Genomic DNA, 12,672 nt, shown 5'->3' with positions numbered 1-12,672 from the left:
ACATGCATACACTTGACTGTCTAGTGAAATTCTGTGCTGGGGAATTACAAGGTCTACCTATCGGTCATCGCCTGGGTCAGGTGTGTTCTTCTTGGAACGCTGCTCACTCTTGTTCCTTGTTGGTTGTAAAGGAAACACAGCAGAGCTTGCCAATCCCTGGCCTTCTCCCCCCAGTTCACTCCCAGCCCATCTTAAAGGGTCTGTTACAAAGTAGTTTTGATAAAATTGGCTGCCAGAAACATGCAACTAGATTTCTAATTTTTAAAAAGTGCCATTTTTTTTCATCTGTTTCAGGTCAGGAACTGTGTGTCTAGATGTAATTAATCAAACTTGGACAGCTCTCTATGGTGAGTTTGGCCATGGAATATTATTTGGAGATTCTGAGACGACATTGCCTCAGAAGAATATTGCTTGGTGTTTCTTCAGTTGTGTGGTGTTGGGAATGGGAAAGAATTTTGAGGGGCTGAGTGGGAAGGTTTGGGAAGAAAACGGGGTGGGCAGTGGGGCTAGGGACATTGCTCAGTGGTTAAATGCACTGTCTACACAAGCGTGAGGACTAGAGTCTGCTCCCAGAACTCGTGAAAATCATGTGAGCGTGGGGCCTCTCAAGGCAGATCCAAGGAGTTCCCCTGTGCAAGCTGGCTAGGGAGACGAGCATATCAGGGGCCTCTGGTTCAATTGAGAGACCCCGCCTCAGTGAATAAAGTAGAAAGGGCACGTATGACATTATACAGACAACTGTGAAAATGGGTATAGAAAACAACTTTTTTTCACTCTGAAGTATATAAGCTTCAGTTTAGTAACGCAAATTTAAAATAAAGAATGAAGAAGAGCTGGAGAGATGGTTGATGAGCCACTGCTGCGTAGAACCCAAGCTCATGTTCTGCACCCATGTCGGGCTGCTAGCAACTGCCTATAGCTTCAGCTCTGAGGGGTCTGATGCCTCTGGCCTCGGGTACCTGCATTCATACCCACCTTTCACAGACAGACATAATTTTAAACATTTTTTAAATCTTTAAAACATAAAGATTCTGTGGGCCAGGCATGGTCATTTGAGTACTCAGAGAAGCCGAAGCAGGAAGAAGAGTGAGGGTGTTCATTTTTGGCTGCATGGGAAGACTGGCTGGGAGAGTCAGGGCAGAGAGGAGAAGTGGTCCACTTTGTGAGGTTCCGAACTAAACATACAGTTTAGTTCACGCACGCGCACACACACAAATGTTGGTGGTTTTTTCTTTAATGGGTGCATTCTGAAACTTGTATGCTGTAGTTTGAGAGAATCTTAGCAAGGTGCCTCTGAGATGAGGTGAGTAGGAAAGTAAGCAGGTGTTCCACGGATCGCTGAGCCATCCTTCAGTTCCAAAAGTGTGACTCATCCATTGTAACAGACCAACCGATCGATGACTTAGTTCTTCAGAGTACTGTGGTGAGTGTCACCTGCTAGGGGAACTGAAAACAATTAAAAGTCTACTGAAAGCGAACCAGTGATACTAAACAGAGTAAATGTTTCTACTTTTAGCCACAAGTCCGCTCCACAGACTCAATAGATATTCCCTCTCTGATGCTCTCACTCCATGCGCTTCTCCTGCAGTTTCTGCTGTTACTCACCTCTGAGTATGTTTTAGAGTTCTCTCATACACCCACTTTGACTTGGTATTATATTAATTTTTTGTTCTGCTAGATTGTTACCTACTGTAAGGACTGTTAAGTGTGTCCAATTTGTCTCTAGGTGGGCCTTCTAGCACAGTACCTCTCGCTAAAAGGAATTGCAAGAATGACTAAATAGATCATAGTTGCTGAAGGCACAAGGAAAGGAGGGAAGGTCACTCAAAGCTGGATTGTTCAGAAACGAGAAGAATCAGGCAGACGCAGAATGAGCTCTGAAGTTTGAGGACAGCCCGGTCAGAGAGACCCTGTCTCAAAATTAAAGACTTGGAGGAGAGTTGGAGAGAGGAATAGGAAGGAAGAAATGATGTAATTTCAAAAGACAAGTTTAAGAGGAAAAAAAGCTCATGAGAGAGAGCATAATACTCTTGGCCCTCCCGGAGCCTGAGCCACCTTTTGCAGACATCCCTGTGCTAGGTTTGCAGGGAGCTCACAGGATGGCTGCTCAGCAGCCGTGTGCAGCTCATCCCTTGTGCTCCTCACTGGACAGACCGTTGAGGAAGGAGTTCCTCAGCAGAATTCCGTCTCTTGTCTCTCAAGAACAAGACTGGTTCCTTTATTCACGTTTCCTCATCACAAGCATTACTTTCTCAGATGCCCACCTAAGCCATGTTTGCATGTGTTTAAACCTGTTATCTTGATCTGCTGGATTGTAAGCCCCAGTTGAGCAGGACTTCCTGAATTTTCTCGATCTGCAACCCCCCTTTAGCTCCAGAGTAACTTCGAGTTTTGGGGTGTTGTTTTTTGTTTTCTTTTTAATCTTTAGATTGTGTTTATTTATTTGTTTTTGAGGTAGGATCTCTCTATGTAGCCCTGGCTGTCCTGGAACTCTACATCTAGACCAGGCAGGTCTGAAGCTCACAGAGATCTGCCTTCCTCTGCCTCCCAAGTGCTGGAATAAAAGGCATGCACCACCATATGTAGCCAAGAAGAAAGAAAAACTTTTTGTTGTTGTTGTTTTGTTTTTCGAGACAGGGTTTCTCTGTGTAGCTTTGGCTGTCCTTGAATTTACTCTGTAGACCAGGCTGGCCTCGAACTCAGAAATCTGCCTGCCTCTGCCTCTGCCTCCCAAGTGCTGGGATTAAAGAAAAATTTTTTAAAAGACTTCTTTTGAGTGTTCTGTCTGCATATGAATAGCTATCACATGCATGCTTAGAACCTATGGAGGCCTGAAGAGGGAGTCAGATCAGCCATGTATATGCTATACTAAACCCGGATCTTCTACAAGAGCAGCCACCCCTCTTAACCACTATCTATCTCTCTAGCCCGTAGATGAAGAAAGTTTTTGTGACCCTGGATATATAAGCACATAAAACAAACACACAAGTTAAACATTTACTGGTAACAACTACAAATAAATTTATCTTAAAACAATTCTTTGGCATGCATATAATTTTTCCATTTATTAAAAATGAAAGCAAACTTTCAGACTGATAAGATTAATGAATTTGTATTTTTAAGGAATTAAATATTAACTGAATTTTTGATACCTCAAATATAGAGTATTTTGGATATTTTTCAGAGTTGATTGATAATGGTCAATATTAAAAAGGCCACCTAGACTAATATATAATACAAAATGACAGCTATGTTTAGGAACATTTCAGAAAATATTGGAACTTTTAACTTAATACTTCCATGTAGAAGACTGGTTGTAAAAATATTGAAAGTATGTGTTTTTGTATAAGAGCAGAAAAGGTGTGCAGTAAAGCATCACAGCTCTTAACACTGGAGTCACAGGTCTCCGGGAGTGTTCACTGGCATGGCCTCCCATGCCCACAGACATAGTGCAAAGTGCACACCTGCGTTCAGAGTTAGGGCTACTGTGAAGTTCACAGTACAATACAGGAAAGTACTGCTGTAATCTTTGGTTTCATTATATGTTGGATTTTGAATTAATTTTGGTTATTGCATTTGACAAAATGCTATGTTTTTTCCAAAATATTTCCATTTTTCATTCCCTCCATCCATATGCCATCACTGTCCACAGTTATGAGAAGCTAAATAATAGAGGAAGGACTTGGTCGTTTCTTTTTTTTTTTTTTTTTTTTTTTTTTTTTTTTTTTTTTTTTTGCATGAAAATACAAAATGGTATAATTTTCAAGAAGGAAAATAAAGCATTTTAAAAAATAGAAGACAGTTTAAGCACAGGATGGTAAGTAAGAGGTCAAAGCTGGACCTATCTTTTCTCTTCTGGCTTACATAATAGTGCATCACTCTTAGTAACAGTAATGGCGCTGAGAGAAGCCAGTGTATATCAGGTATGGTACTGCTTGCCTGCAATCCCAGGATTTAAGAAGCTGAATCAGGGAGTCCAGATTAGCCTGAGATACATAGTGAAGCTGTGAGTCAAAAAGCCCAAATCAAACCAAACAAATAAAAACCATAAATAATGGTCACAGAATCCTATATCAACTGGTTTACAAGCATGATCTCATTTTTTTTTTTTGAAGCTTACAAAACCTTTATTTTTATTTTTTTTCTTTCCATTTTTTATTAGGTATTTAGCTCATTTACATTTCCAATGCTATACCAAAAGTCCCCCATACCCACCCACCCCCACTCCCCTACCCGACTTGGTCGTTTCTAAAACACACACACTCACCGGGCAGTGGTGGCACACACCTTTAATCCCAGCACTTGGGAGGCAGAGGCAGGCGGATTTCTGAGTTCCAGGCCAGCCTGGTCTACAGAGTGAGTTCCAGGACAGCCAGGGCTATACAGAGAAACCCTGTCTCGAAAAAAGAAAAAAAAACCACACACACACTCCTAGAATAGTGCCTGCTGTACAGTATGGTTTGTTGAACTAAATCAGTGTATTGACCATGTCCAGTACTGCTTACCATAAGCTTTGGGGACTAGAGCTAAACCTAATTGGGTGGATTTAAAAAAAAAAAACACACAAAAACCGAAAAACACCCCTCACAGACACACATTTTTGGCAAGCTACCTGAACTATTTGGTAATGATGTGTTTCCTTAAAATGTATTCACATTTTAGAAATGTAAATAACAAAATATCCCAGTCTGGTTCCAGTCACATTCAAGTAAGTTAGATACAGTCTCACGAACTTTTGTACAACTGACCAGAAAACCTTTCTACTGATTCTCAAAGTTAACAACAGATTTATTAATTGTAATTCGTATGACTCAGACAAAGTGATGGTTTTTGTCTGTCAGTGGTATGCAAGCTATCACCACCACCCCCATCCTAAAGAGAAAGACACTTGCTAGCCAGCACCACACACACACACCACCAGCCAGCCCACTTCTTATGTTTATAGAGCCATCTGCTCTGAACATTCTTATCAACTGTGTGCCTGCTGTGGCTGGCTCTTTTCAGCTTGCATGGCCTTGGAAGGCTCACCCTTGTAGTCTTTTTTCTGACTAAGTAGTCTTAGCACATTTTATTGATGTGTTTGTCAGACAGTGGTCATTTGAGTAGTGCTTTGGTAACTGTGTACAAATTAAACCTTTTTTTTAAACTTATTTGTCTCATGTGTATGGGTGTTTGGCCTATATGTATGTCTCTGCGCTGTGTGTGCAGAACCTGCAGAGGCTGGAAGAGCCCAGTCTCCTGGAATTGGAGTTAACAGACAGTTGTGAGCCACCCTGTGGGTGCTGGAAACAGAACCTGGGTCCTCAGAAAGAGCAGTCAGTGCTCAAACCTCTAAGCTATCTCTCCAGCCCCTGTGTACAGATTGCCTTGTGATCATGTTTGTTCATTTCTCTTTAGTGTTAAGGAGTTAACTTACTCGCAGAATTACTGACCGTTTTTAAATTTTTTGTCAGAAGGTCTGAGATGGTTAGAAAAGGCTTAAGAGTAGAAGCCAGTGTGAGTACTAAGTTTCATCACGCTTAGGAAATGCTATGTGCATTCTTGTATTCTCTGCTAGGGTGTTTAATATGCAGTGAGTGGTAAGCCACTTTGGTCAAAGAGAGAGAATTAAAAGCACACTTCCGGGGCTGGTGAGATGGCTCAGTGGGTAAGAGCACCCGACTGCTCTTCCGAAGGTCCAGAGTTCAAATCCCAGCAACCACATGGTGGTTCACAACCATCTGTAACAAGATCTGACACTCCCTCTTCTGGAGTGTCTGAAGACAGCTACAGTGTACTTACATATAATAAATAAATAAATCTTTAAAAAAAAAGCACACTTCCACAGTACACTTGAAGGTTTTGTGGGAGTTAAGACTTATCTGATTTAGAGAACTAAACTGTTATTGGAGTTAGAACACAGTTGGTGAGCTCTGAACAGTCACCTCGTTTCCTACTGTTGTTTGTAAGAGTCTTAGTAATATTATTGGGGTCTTGTCGGGCATGATAGCAAATGCTGTTAAGCAAACACTTGTGAGGCAGGGGCAGGCAAATATCTCTTAGTTTGAGGCTTGCTGTCTACAAAGTTGAGTTCCAGGACACTCAAGGCTGTTACACAGAGAAACCTTGTATCACAGACAGACAGACAGACAGATTTGACAAGCTCCAGAAAAATTTCTAATACAAGACTAACTGGAGCTGGAGAGATGGCTGTTCTTCCAGAGGATCCGAGTTCAGTTCCCAGCATCCACATGGCATCCACAGCTGTTTGTTACTCCAGATGATCTGGTACCCTAGCATAAACATGCAGGTGCAAATACACAAAAAAGTAAATTTTAAAAAAAATTTACTAAATCGGAGAAAGTTAGCTTCACATAAGTATCCAACTGAAAGCATAAGGCTTAGCTTGGCACTCAAAACTTGTTGTAACACCTGCTTCTGATTTCCATGGAGGATAGGGCAGGAACTGTCTGTAAGGGTTCCTGTTGTTCACTGTGCCATGGGTATGTGCTGTTCCATGGACACAAGTGTGTATAGAATAGTAATTCCAGCTGAAGTCCCAGGTCTGTGCTTACCATAGCATGTTCATACATTGTTCATTCTAGCAGTAAATTTAGTCCATGTGACTGGCAATTGCTTCGGTTCTCATCTATTGTCTCTTTGCCAAGTATACCTGAAGCTTGTTCGTTCTCAAGTTCTAAATTGCTATGATCATAATTTAATCACTAAGTAATTTTATATTACTTTATTTCTAGAGAATTAATTTTTTTGTTTTTGGTTTTTCGAGACAGGGTTTCTGTGTAGCCCTGGCTGTCCTGGAACTCACTTTGTAGACCAGGCTGGCCTTGAACTCAGAAATCCGCCTGCCTCTGCCATCTAGAGAATTAATTATAGTGGGTAAAATACAATTACTTTTGTAAAGATGATGTCATCAGTGTGAAGTTCTCTATCTGACATTTATTTAGTAGCTAACTGGTACTCTGAGAGAAAACAGCAGGTGGTAAAAGTGATCCGCTTGGGGTTGGGGATTTAGCTCAGTGGTAAAGTGCTTGCCTAGCAAGCCCAAGGCCCTGGGTTCGGTCCTCAGCTCCGGAAAAAAGAAAAAAAAGAAAAAAAAAAAAAAAAAAAGTGATCCGCTCTTGACTTGTAGCGTGACAATCTTCTTCCATCCCTTCCTGCTCTCGCAGACGTCAGTGATGAAAGCACTGGAAACTTAAACTGCAGACAGGGGATCTGGATTCAGTGTCAAAGAGAAATGTGATTTAAGAATTGGTGGAGGAGCCGCGCAATGGTGGCGCACACTTTTAATCCCAGCACTTGGGAGGCAGAGGCAGGTGGATTTCTGAGTTCCAGGACAGCCAGGGCTATACAGAGAAACCCTGTCTCGAAAAAACAAAACAAAACAAAACAGAACAAAAAAAAAAAGAAAAAGAAGAATTGGTGGAGGGCTGAAGAGAGATGAGGCTCACCAGTCAAGTGTGCCTGGTGCCTTTCCAGAGTTTGTTTCCCAGTTTCCACAGCAGGAGGCTCACAACCACCTGTAAGCCCAGCTCCAAGTCTGTGCTAGGTTTTTTTTACTTGTTTGTTTTGAGAGGGGAACAACTTGAACAACCCGGAGTCATCTGAGAACCTTAAGAAAATGTTTCCATGAGATTGGCCTATAGGTGTTTTGTTGTTGGTTTGGCTTCGCTTTTCAAGACAGGTTTCACTTTGAAGCTCTGGCAGTCCAGGTACTTGCTCTGTACCTCAAACTCAGAGATCTGCCTGTGTCTGCCTCCTGAGGGCTGAAATTAAAGGTGCACACCACCTCCTAGCAGGAATGATGGTTAATAGCGCTTAATTCCATCAGAGGCAGATGGATCGGATGCTTTGTTGAGGCATGTAGCTGAGTGGTAGAGCACTCCTGGATTTGACACCTTGTATTGAAAAAGACAAAACCAGGAAAGGCCTTTCTTGAGCTGTGCTGATGGACAGCACTTGTAATCCTAATGGTTGGACAGCCAGGGCAGAGAGAGTACAGGTTCCAGGTGAGTCTAATCTACATGGCGAAACACTGCTTTTAAAAAAGATGCCGGGCTGGTGAGATGGCTCAGTGGGTAAGAGCACCCGACTGCTCTTCCGAAGGTCCGGTGTTCAAATCCCAGCAACCACATGGTGGCTCACAACCATCTGTAAGAAGATCTGACTCCCTCTTCTGGAGTGTCTGAAGACAGCTACAATGTACTTACATATAATAAATAAATAAATATTAAAAAAAAAAAGAAACCCTTACTCCATTTAAAAAAAAAAAAAAAAAAAAAAGATGCCGTGCTGGAGAGATGGCTCATCAGCTAAGAGCACTGACTGCCCTTTCTGAGGACTCAGGTTCAATTCCCAGCACCCACATGGCAGCTCCCAGCTGTAAGTCCAAGATCTGATACCCTCACATAGATGGACATGTAGGCAAAACACCAATGAACATAAAGATGAGAAGGTGAGGAGGAGGGGGAATGGTGGTTTGTCCCTCAGTGTGCCTCCCAGGTGCCATGTGTTACAGATGCTCAGCTGTTTGTAGAAGTTTGAGTTTAGTAGATACACTGAGAGGTTTGTGTGTTCATCTTTATGACTGGTTGGGCAACAACTATTTGAAGAGGCCCAGAGGCTCAGTGTTGTGTCTGTGTATGTGTAGACTCATAACTTCATACCTGGTATCATTCTGCATCTTGTAGGTAGAGGCTAAGTAGAACAGGTTCTTCTCAGCATGAGAGGAATGCCGCCTGTTCTACAGAAGAGAGGAATTGCGCGCTTAGTTTCAGGCTTGCCGGCTTTGACAGGACTTAGCTAGCTAGCTCCATGACCAGCCCCCCTTATGGACTTGTAACTCTTCAGAAAGCAACTATTTCAGGCAAGTGGAAAAGTTGTTCTTCAGTAGAAGAGTTTAGTGGATTGGGTATGTCATGTTCACTGGTCAGCATTAGACCATGTAGTAACCCAGGCTTTGTGGATTATGCATCCCAATCCAGCCAGTATAGGACCCATGAAGCTGACCTGCTTTATTGGGGCTATAGATACAGGGTTCACTTTAGTTCTTAAATAAGACGAGGAGCTCTGATTATTTTTATTTAAATCTTTATTCATTATTATATGTTAGTACACTGTAGCTGTCTTCAGACACACCAAAAGAGGGCATCAGATCTCATTACGGGTGGTTGTGAGCCACCATATGGTTGCTGGGATTTGAACTCAGGACTTTCAGAAGAACAGTCAGTGCTCTTAACCACCTAGTCATCTCTCCAGCCCCTGATTTGGTTTTTAATCTGTGTTTATGATAATAGGCAAAATTTATCTTATAGATAGATTTCTTTTTTGTGTTTGTCAATACTGGGTTTTTCTGTGTAGCATTAGCTGTCCTGGAACTCAACCTGTAGACCAGGCTGTCCTTGAATTCACAGTGCTAGGATAAAGGGCCTGTCTAGTGCTGGGATTAAGGGTTTACACCATCACAACCTATGGGTTCTTAGCTTATAATTGCACGTAGTTATCTTTTTTGGGAAGCAGGGGGGGGTCGTGGTAGATTAGAGATAGGGGTTCTCTGTATAGCCATGACTGTCCTGGAACTCACCTTGTAGAATAGACTCGCCTTGAACTCAGAGATCTTCTGCCTCTGCCACCCCCACCCCAGTACTGGGAATAAAGATAACTGGCTCTTTTTTCTTACATTAACACCAACTATTATTGCCTGGTAGTTCAAAGTTCTAATAAAAGCTTTAGTGTAACTATTGTGTATACCACACTGACTGGCTGATTAAAGATTAACTGCCTTCATTTCAGGAAGGTTGGTAACGAATCCTAGCATAAGATAAGCAAGGTTGTGTCAGGTTTGAACTACAATGACCTCTAAAAAACACCCCAATAAGGTGAGAAGTGTTCTGAGGTGATGAGCAGTGTCTTTGAGAGCTGCTCATCTGAGATATACAGAAGTATGCATTGTTTCAGGTCATTTTCAGGTTAAATACATTGGGAAGGGACTACAACTAAGCAGTTAATGGGGATTTTTTTTCCCATTTTTAAAAGATTTGTTTGTTTGTCTTATGAGTGTGCTGTCACTGTCTTTAGACACACCAGAAGAGGGCTTTGGACCCGTTACAGATGGTTGTGAACCACCGTGTGGTATCTGGGATTTGAACTCAGAACCTCTGGAAGAGCAGTCAGCGCTCTTAACCACTGAGCCATCTCTCCAGCCCAGGAAAATAACTTTATATGTGGGTTTAGATGACTTTGTTTTATATGGATGGATGTCTTGCCTACATGTATGTCTTTGCACCACGTTTGACTGGCATCCTCAGAGGGCAGGAGAAGATATCAGATCCTTGGGGAACTAGAGTTACAGACAGTTGTGAGTCATCATGTGAGTGTTTGGAATTGAATCCAGTTCTTTGAGAAGAGCAACCAGTGCTCTTAGTCATTGAGCCATCCCTCTAGCCCTATTTTATTTTATCTTGAGACACAGGCTTACTATGTAGCCTTGGCTGGCCTAGAGTTCACTTCATAGACCAGACTGGACTCAAACTCAAAGACATCTGCCTGCCTCTGCCTTCCAAGTACTAAAACTAAAGGCATATACTACCATTCCCACCTAGAGTGCTTTTAAAATGGTCCATGTACTGGAGATGTTTCTCAGTGGTAAAGCATTTAACCTACCATATGTAAAAGTCCTGGGTTCACGCTCTGATATCACAGTAAGTATGTAAGTAATTAACTTGCACGAAATGTGATACAATGGTTCTTAGGTCAGACTGGTGACCTGGTGGTCTGGCAGTTAGCAGGACTTTAGTGTTCCTCAGGTCTTAGGATACTACAGCCTTACTGTTGTCTTTCCCCTCAAAGAACAAAATTACTTTCTTTAAGCTTAAAATACTGAAAAGCAAAAATACTACCAATAAGTGGAATTCAAGGTCAGTGGTGACTGATCCATTAACCTCCTGGATGTGCCATGTGGGGTCTTTCTTTCTTGATCCAACAGCATTTATTTTAGAGAAAGTTACTTTTAATCTCAAACTTTTTAAAGATGGTCTACCTGTCTGAGGCTATTCCTCATTAGCTTTACTGAAGTGTTATTTCTGAGGATGCCGGCTGCCTGTTATAGCCCCTTATCATGTTTTTCTCGCCCATAACTGGGTAAGTTACTCGCAGTGTAGCCTCTCTGGTTGCTGAGGTACGTAGGTATTGTGGTTGGAGTGTGAAGTGTCTCCGACAGGCTCATGTGTTGGACAGTCGGTCCCCAGTGGGTAGTGCTATTTTGGGAGGTGTAGAAACTTTAGGAGGTGGCTCTAGCTAGAGGAAGTAGGTCACTAGAGGCATGCCTTTAAAGTTACAGCCACTCCCTGGTCTCCTGCTTGCTCTCCACTTCTGGCCAACAAGGAAGGCGCCTCCTCTGCATGCTCTCATTGCCACTGCTCCATCCAACCATGTGCTGAAACCATGGGCCAGTAAGGCTTGCCTTCTTTAGGTTGACATCTGAGTTTTGGACATATTCTTGAATGCCAGGATAGCCAGGTCTACACAGTGGGGGTCCCTGGCTCCCCTACCCCCCCCCAAAAAAAAAGAAAGAAAAAGAAAAAAGGAGTAATGAAGCATTTCATTTGTTTGTAGATTCTCACTGTAGTTTTTCACTGCTCATGTACTGTAAGCAGGAGAAGAAAATGTGTAAACACGTTCCAGATCTTCTGTTGTTCCCCAGGAGCTGGAAAAGGATTTTAAACATCTATTAATTAGTCTGAAATTATAAAAAAGAAAAGAGGAAAGAAAGAGAGAGAGAGAGAGAGAGAGAGAGAAGAAGGAAGGAAGGGAGGGAGGGAGGGAAGGAAAGGAAAGGAAAGGAAAGGAAAGGAAAGGAAAGGAAAGGAAAGGAAAGGAAAGGAAAGGAAAGGAAAGGAAAGGAAAGGAAAGGAAATAAGGGCGTCTTTAATTATTTATGCAGTTTCAATCTCCTTTTTTCTTTATCTGTTTTTGGCTTTTCAAGACAAGGTTTCTCTGTAGCCCTGGCTGTCCTGGAACTCACTCTGTAAGGAGGGCTGCCTCTGCCTTTAATGCCCCTGGGATTAAAGGCATGGACCACCATCACCACCCAGCTGTTTTCTCTGTCTGTCTGTCTGTCTGTCTTGAGATGAGGTCTCGAAGTGTATTGGGATTTTTGCCTGTGCCACCATGCCCTCCTCTGTTCCAGTCCTTAGAACGCCCCCAGGACGCCTGCCCTGGCTCCCTACAGTCAGTACTTAGCCTGGCCGAGCACTGCAGTAAAGTCTCATGGTTGACTTTATTCTGGAAACAGTAGAAACTCCTGATTTGCTTGTGAATTGATGGTAGGATTTTGGAAATTCAGTGGCTGATTTTTTTTCCCTTAGTAGTCAAGGATATGAATAATGTGATTAAAATCCTAAAATGACTACAGTTTACATAGCCATAATTTGAATTACAATGGCCAGAATCCCAGGAAAGCTCTGTGTAAGTCATAGAAGAAATCATGGGTTCTAGACCACAGGAATTGACACCCTGTGATGACACCTTGGGTTCATCTTTTTCTCTAAGTGTGAGCAAGATTTTTTTTTTTTTTACTTCCTCTTCTTTGAGCCTGCTCCTTACTGAATTATGGAACAAAGGGGAACAGTGATGTGGCTGTTGACTGCCCAGGGTAGAACAGAACACAGAGACGTA

At 42.4% G+C, this 12,672-nt stretch overlaps 1 protein-coding gene across 4 annotated transcripts in view; it reads left to right on the top strand.

Annotated features, from left to right (window-relative positions):
- The window catches only part of Ube2h (ubiquitin-conjugating enzyme E2H), a 93,251-nt gene that overhangs the window by 62,821 nt on the left and 17,758 nt on the right, over positions 1 to 12,672 (top strand). For 3 of the 4 annotated variants that reach the window (NM_009459.3, NM_001169577.1, XM_017321519.2), the window contains one exon: positions 295 to 347. The exons of the other annotated variant lie outside the window; for it this stretch is intronic. In NM_009459.3, the coding sequence (NP_033485.1) occupies positions 295 to 347 (53 nt within the window). The remainder of the gene's footprint in view (positions 1 to 294; positions 348 to 12,672) is intronic. 4 annotated transcript variants of the gene reach the window in all.

This window comes from Mus musculus, chromosome 6 (genome assembly GCF_000001635.26).
Source record: "Mus musculus strain C57BL/6J chromosome 6, GRCm38.p6 C57BL/6J".
In the NCBI taxonomy this organism is placed as follows: domain Eukaryota; kingdom Metazoa; phylum Chordata; class Mammalia; order Rodentia; family Muridae; genus Mus; species Mus musculus.
Note: the sequence above shows the minus strand (reverse complement) of the source record. Positions and strands in the feature narration are given on the sequence as shown.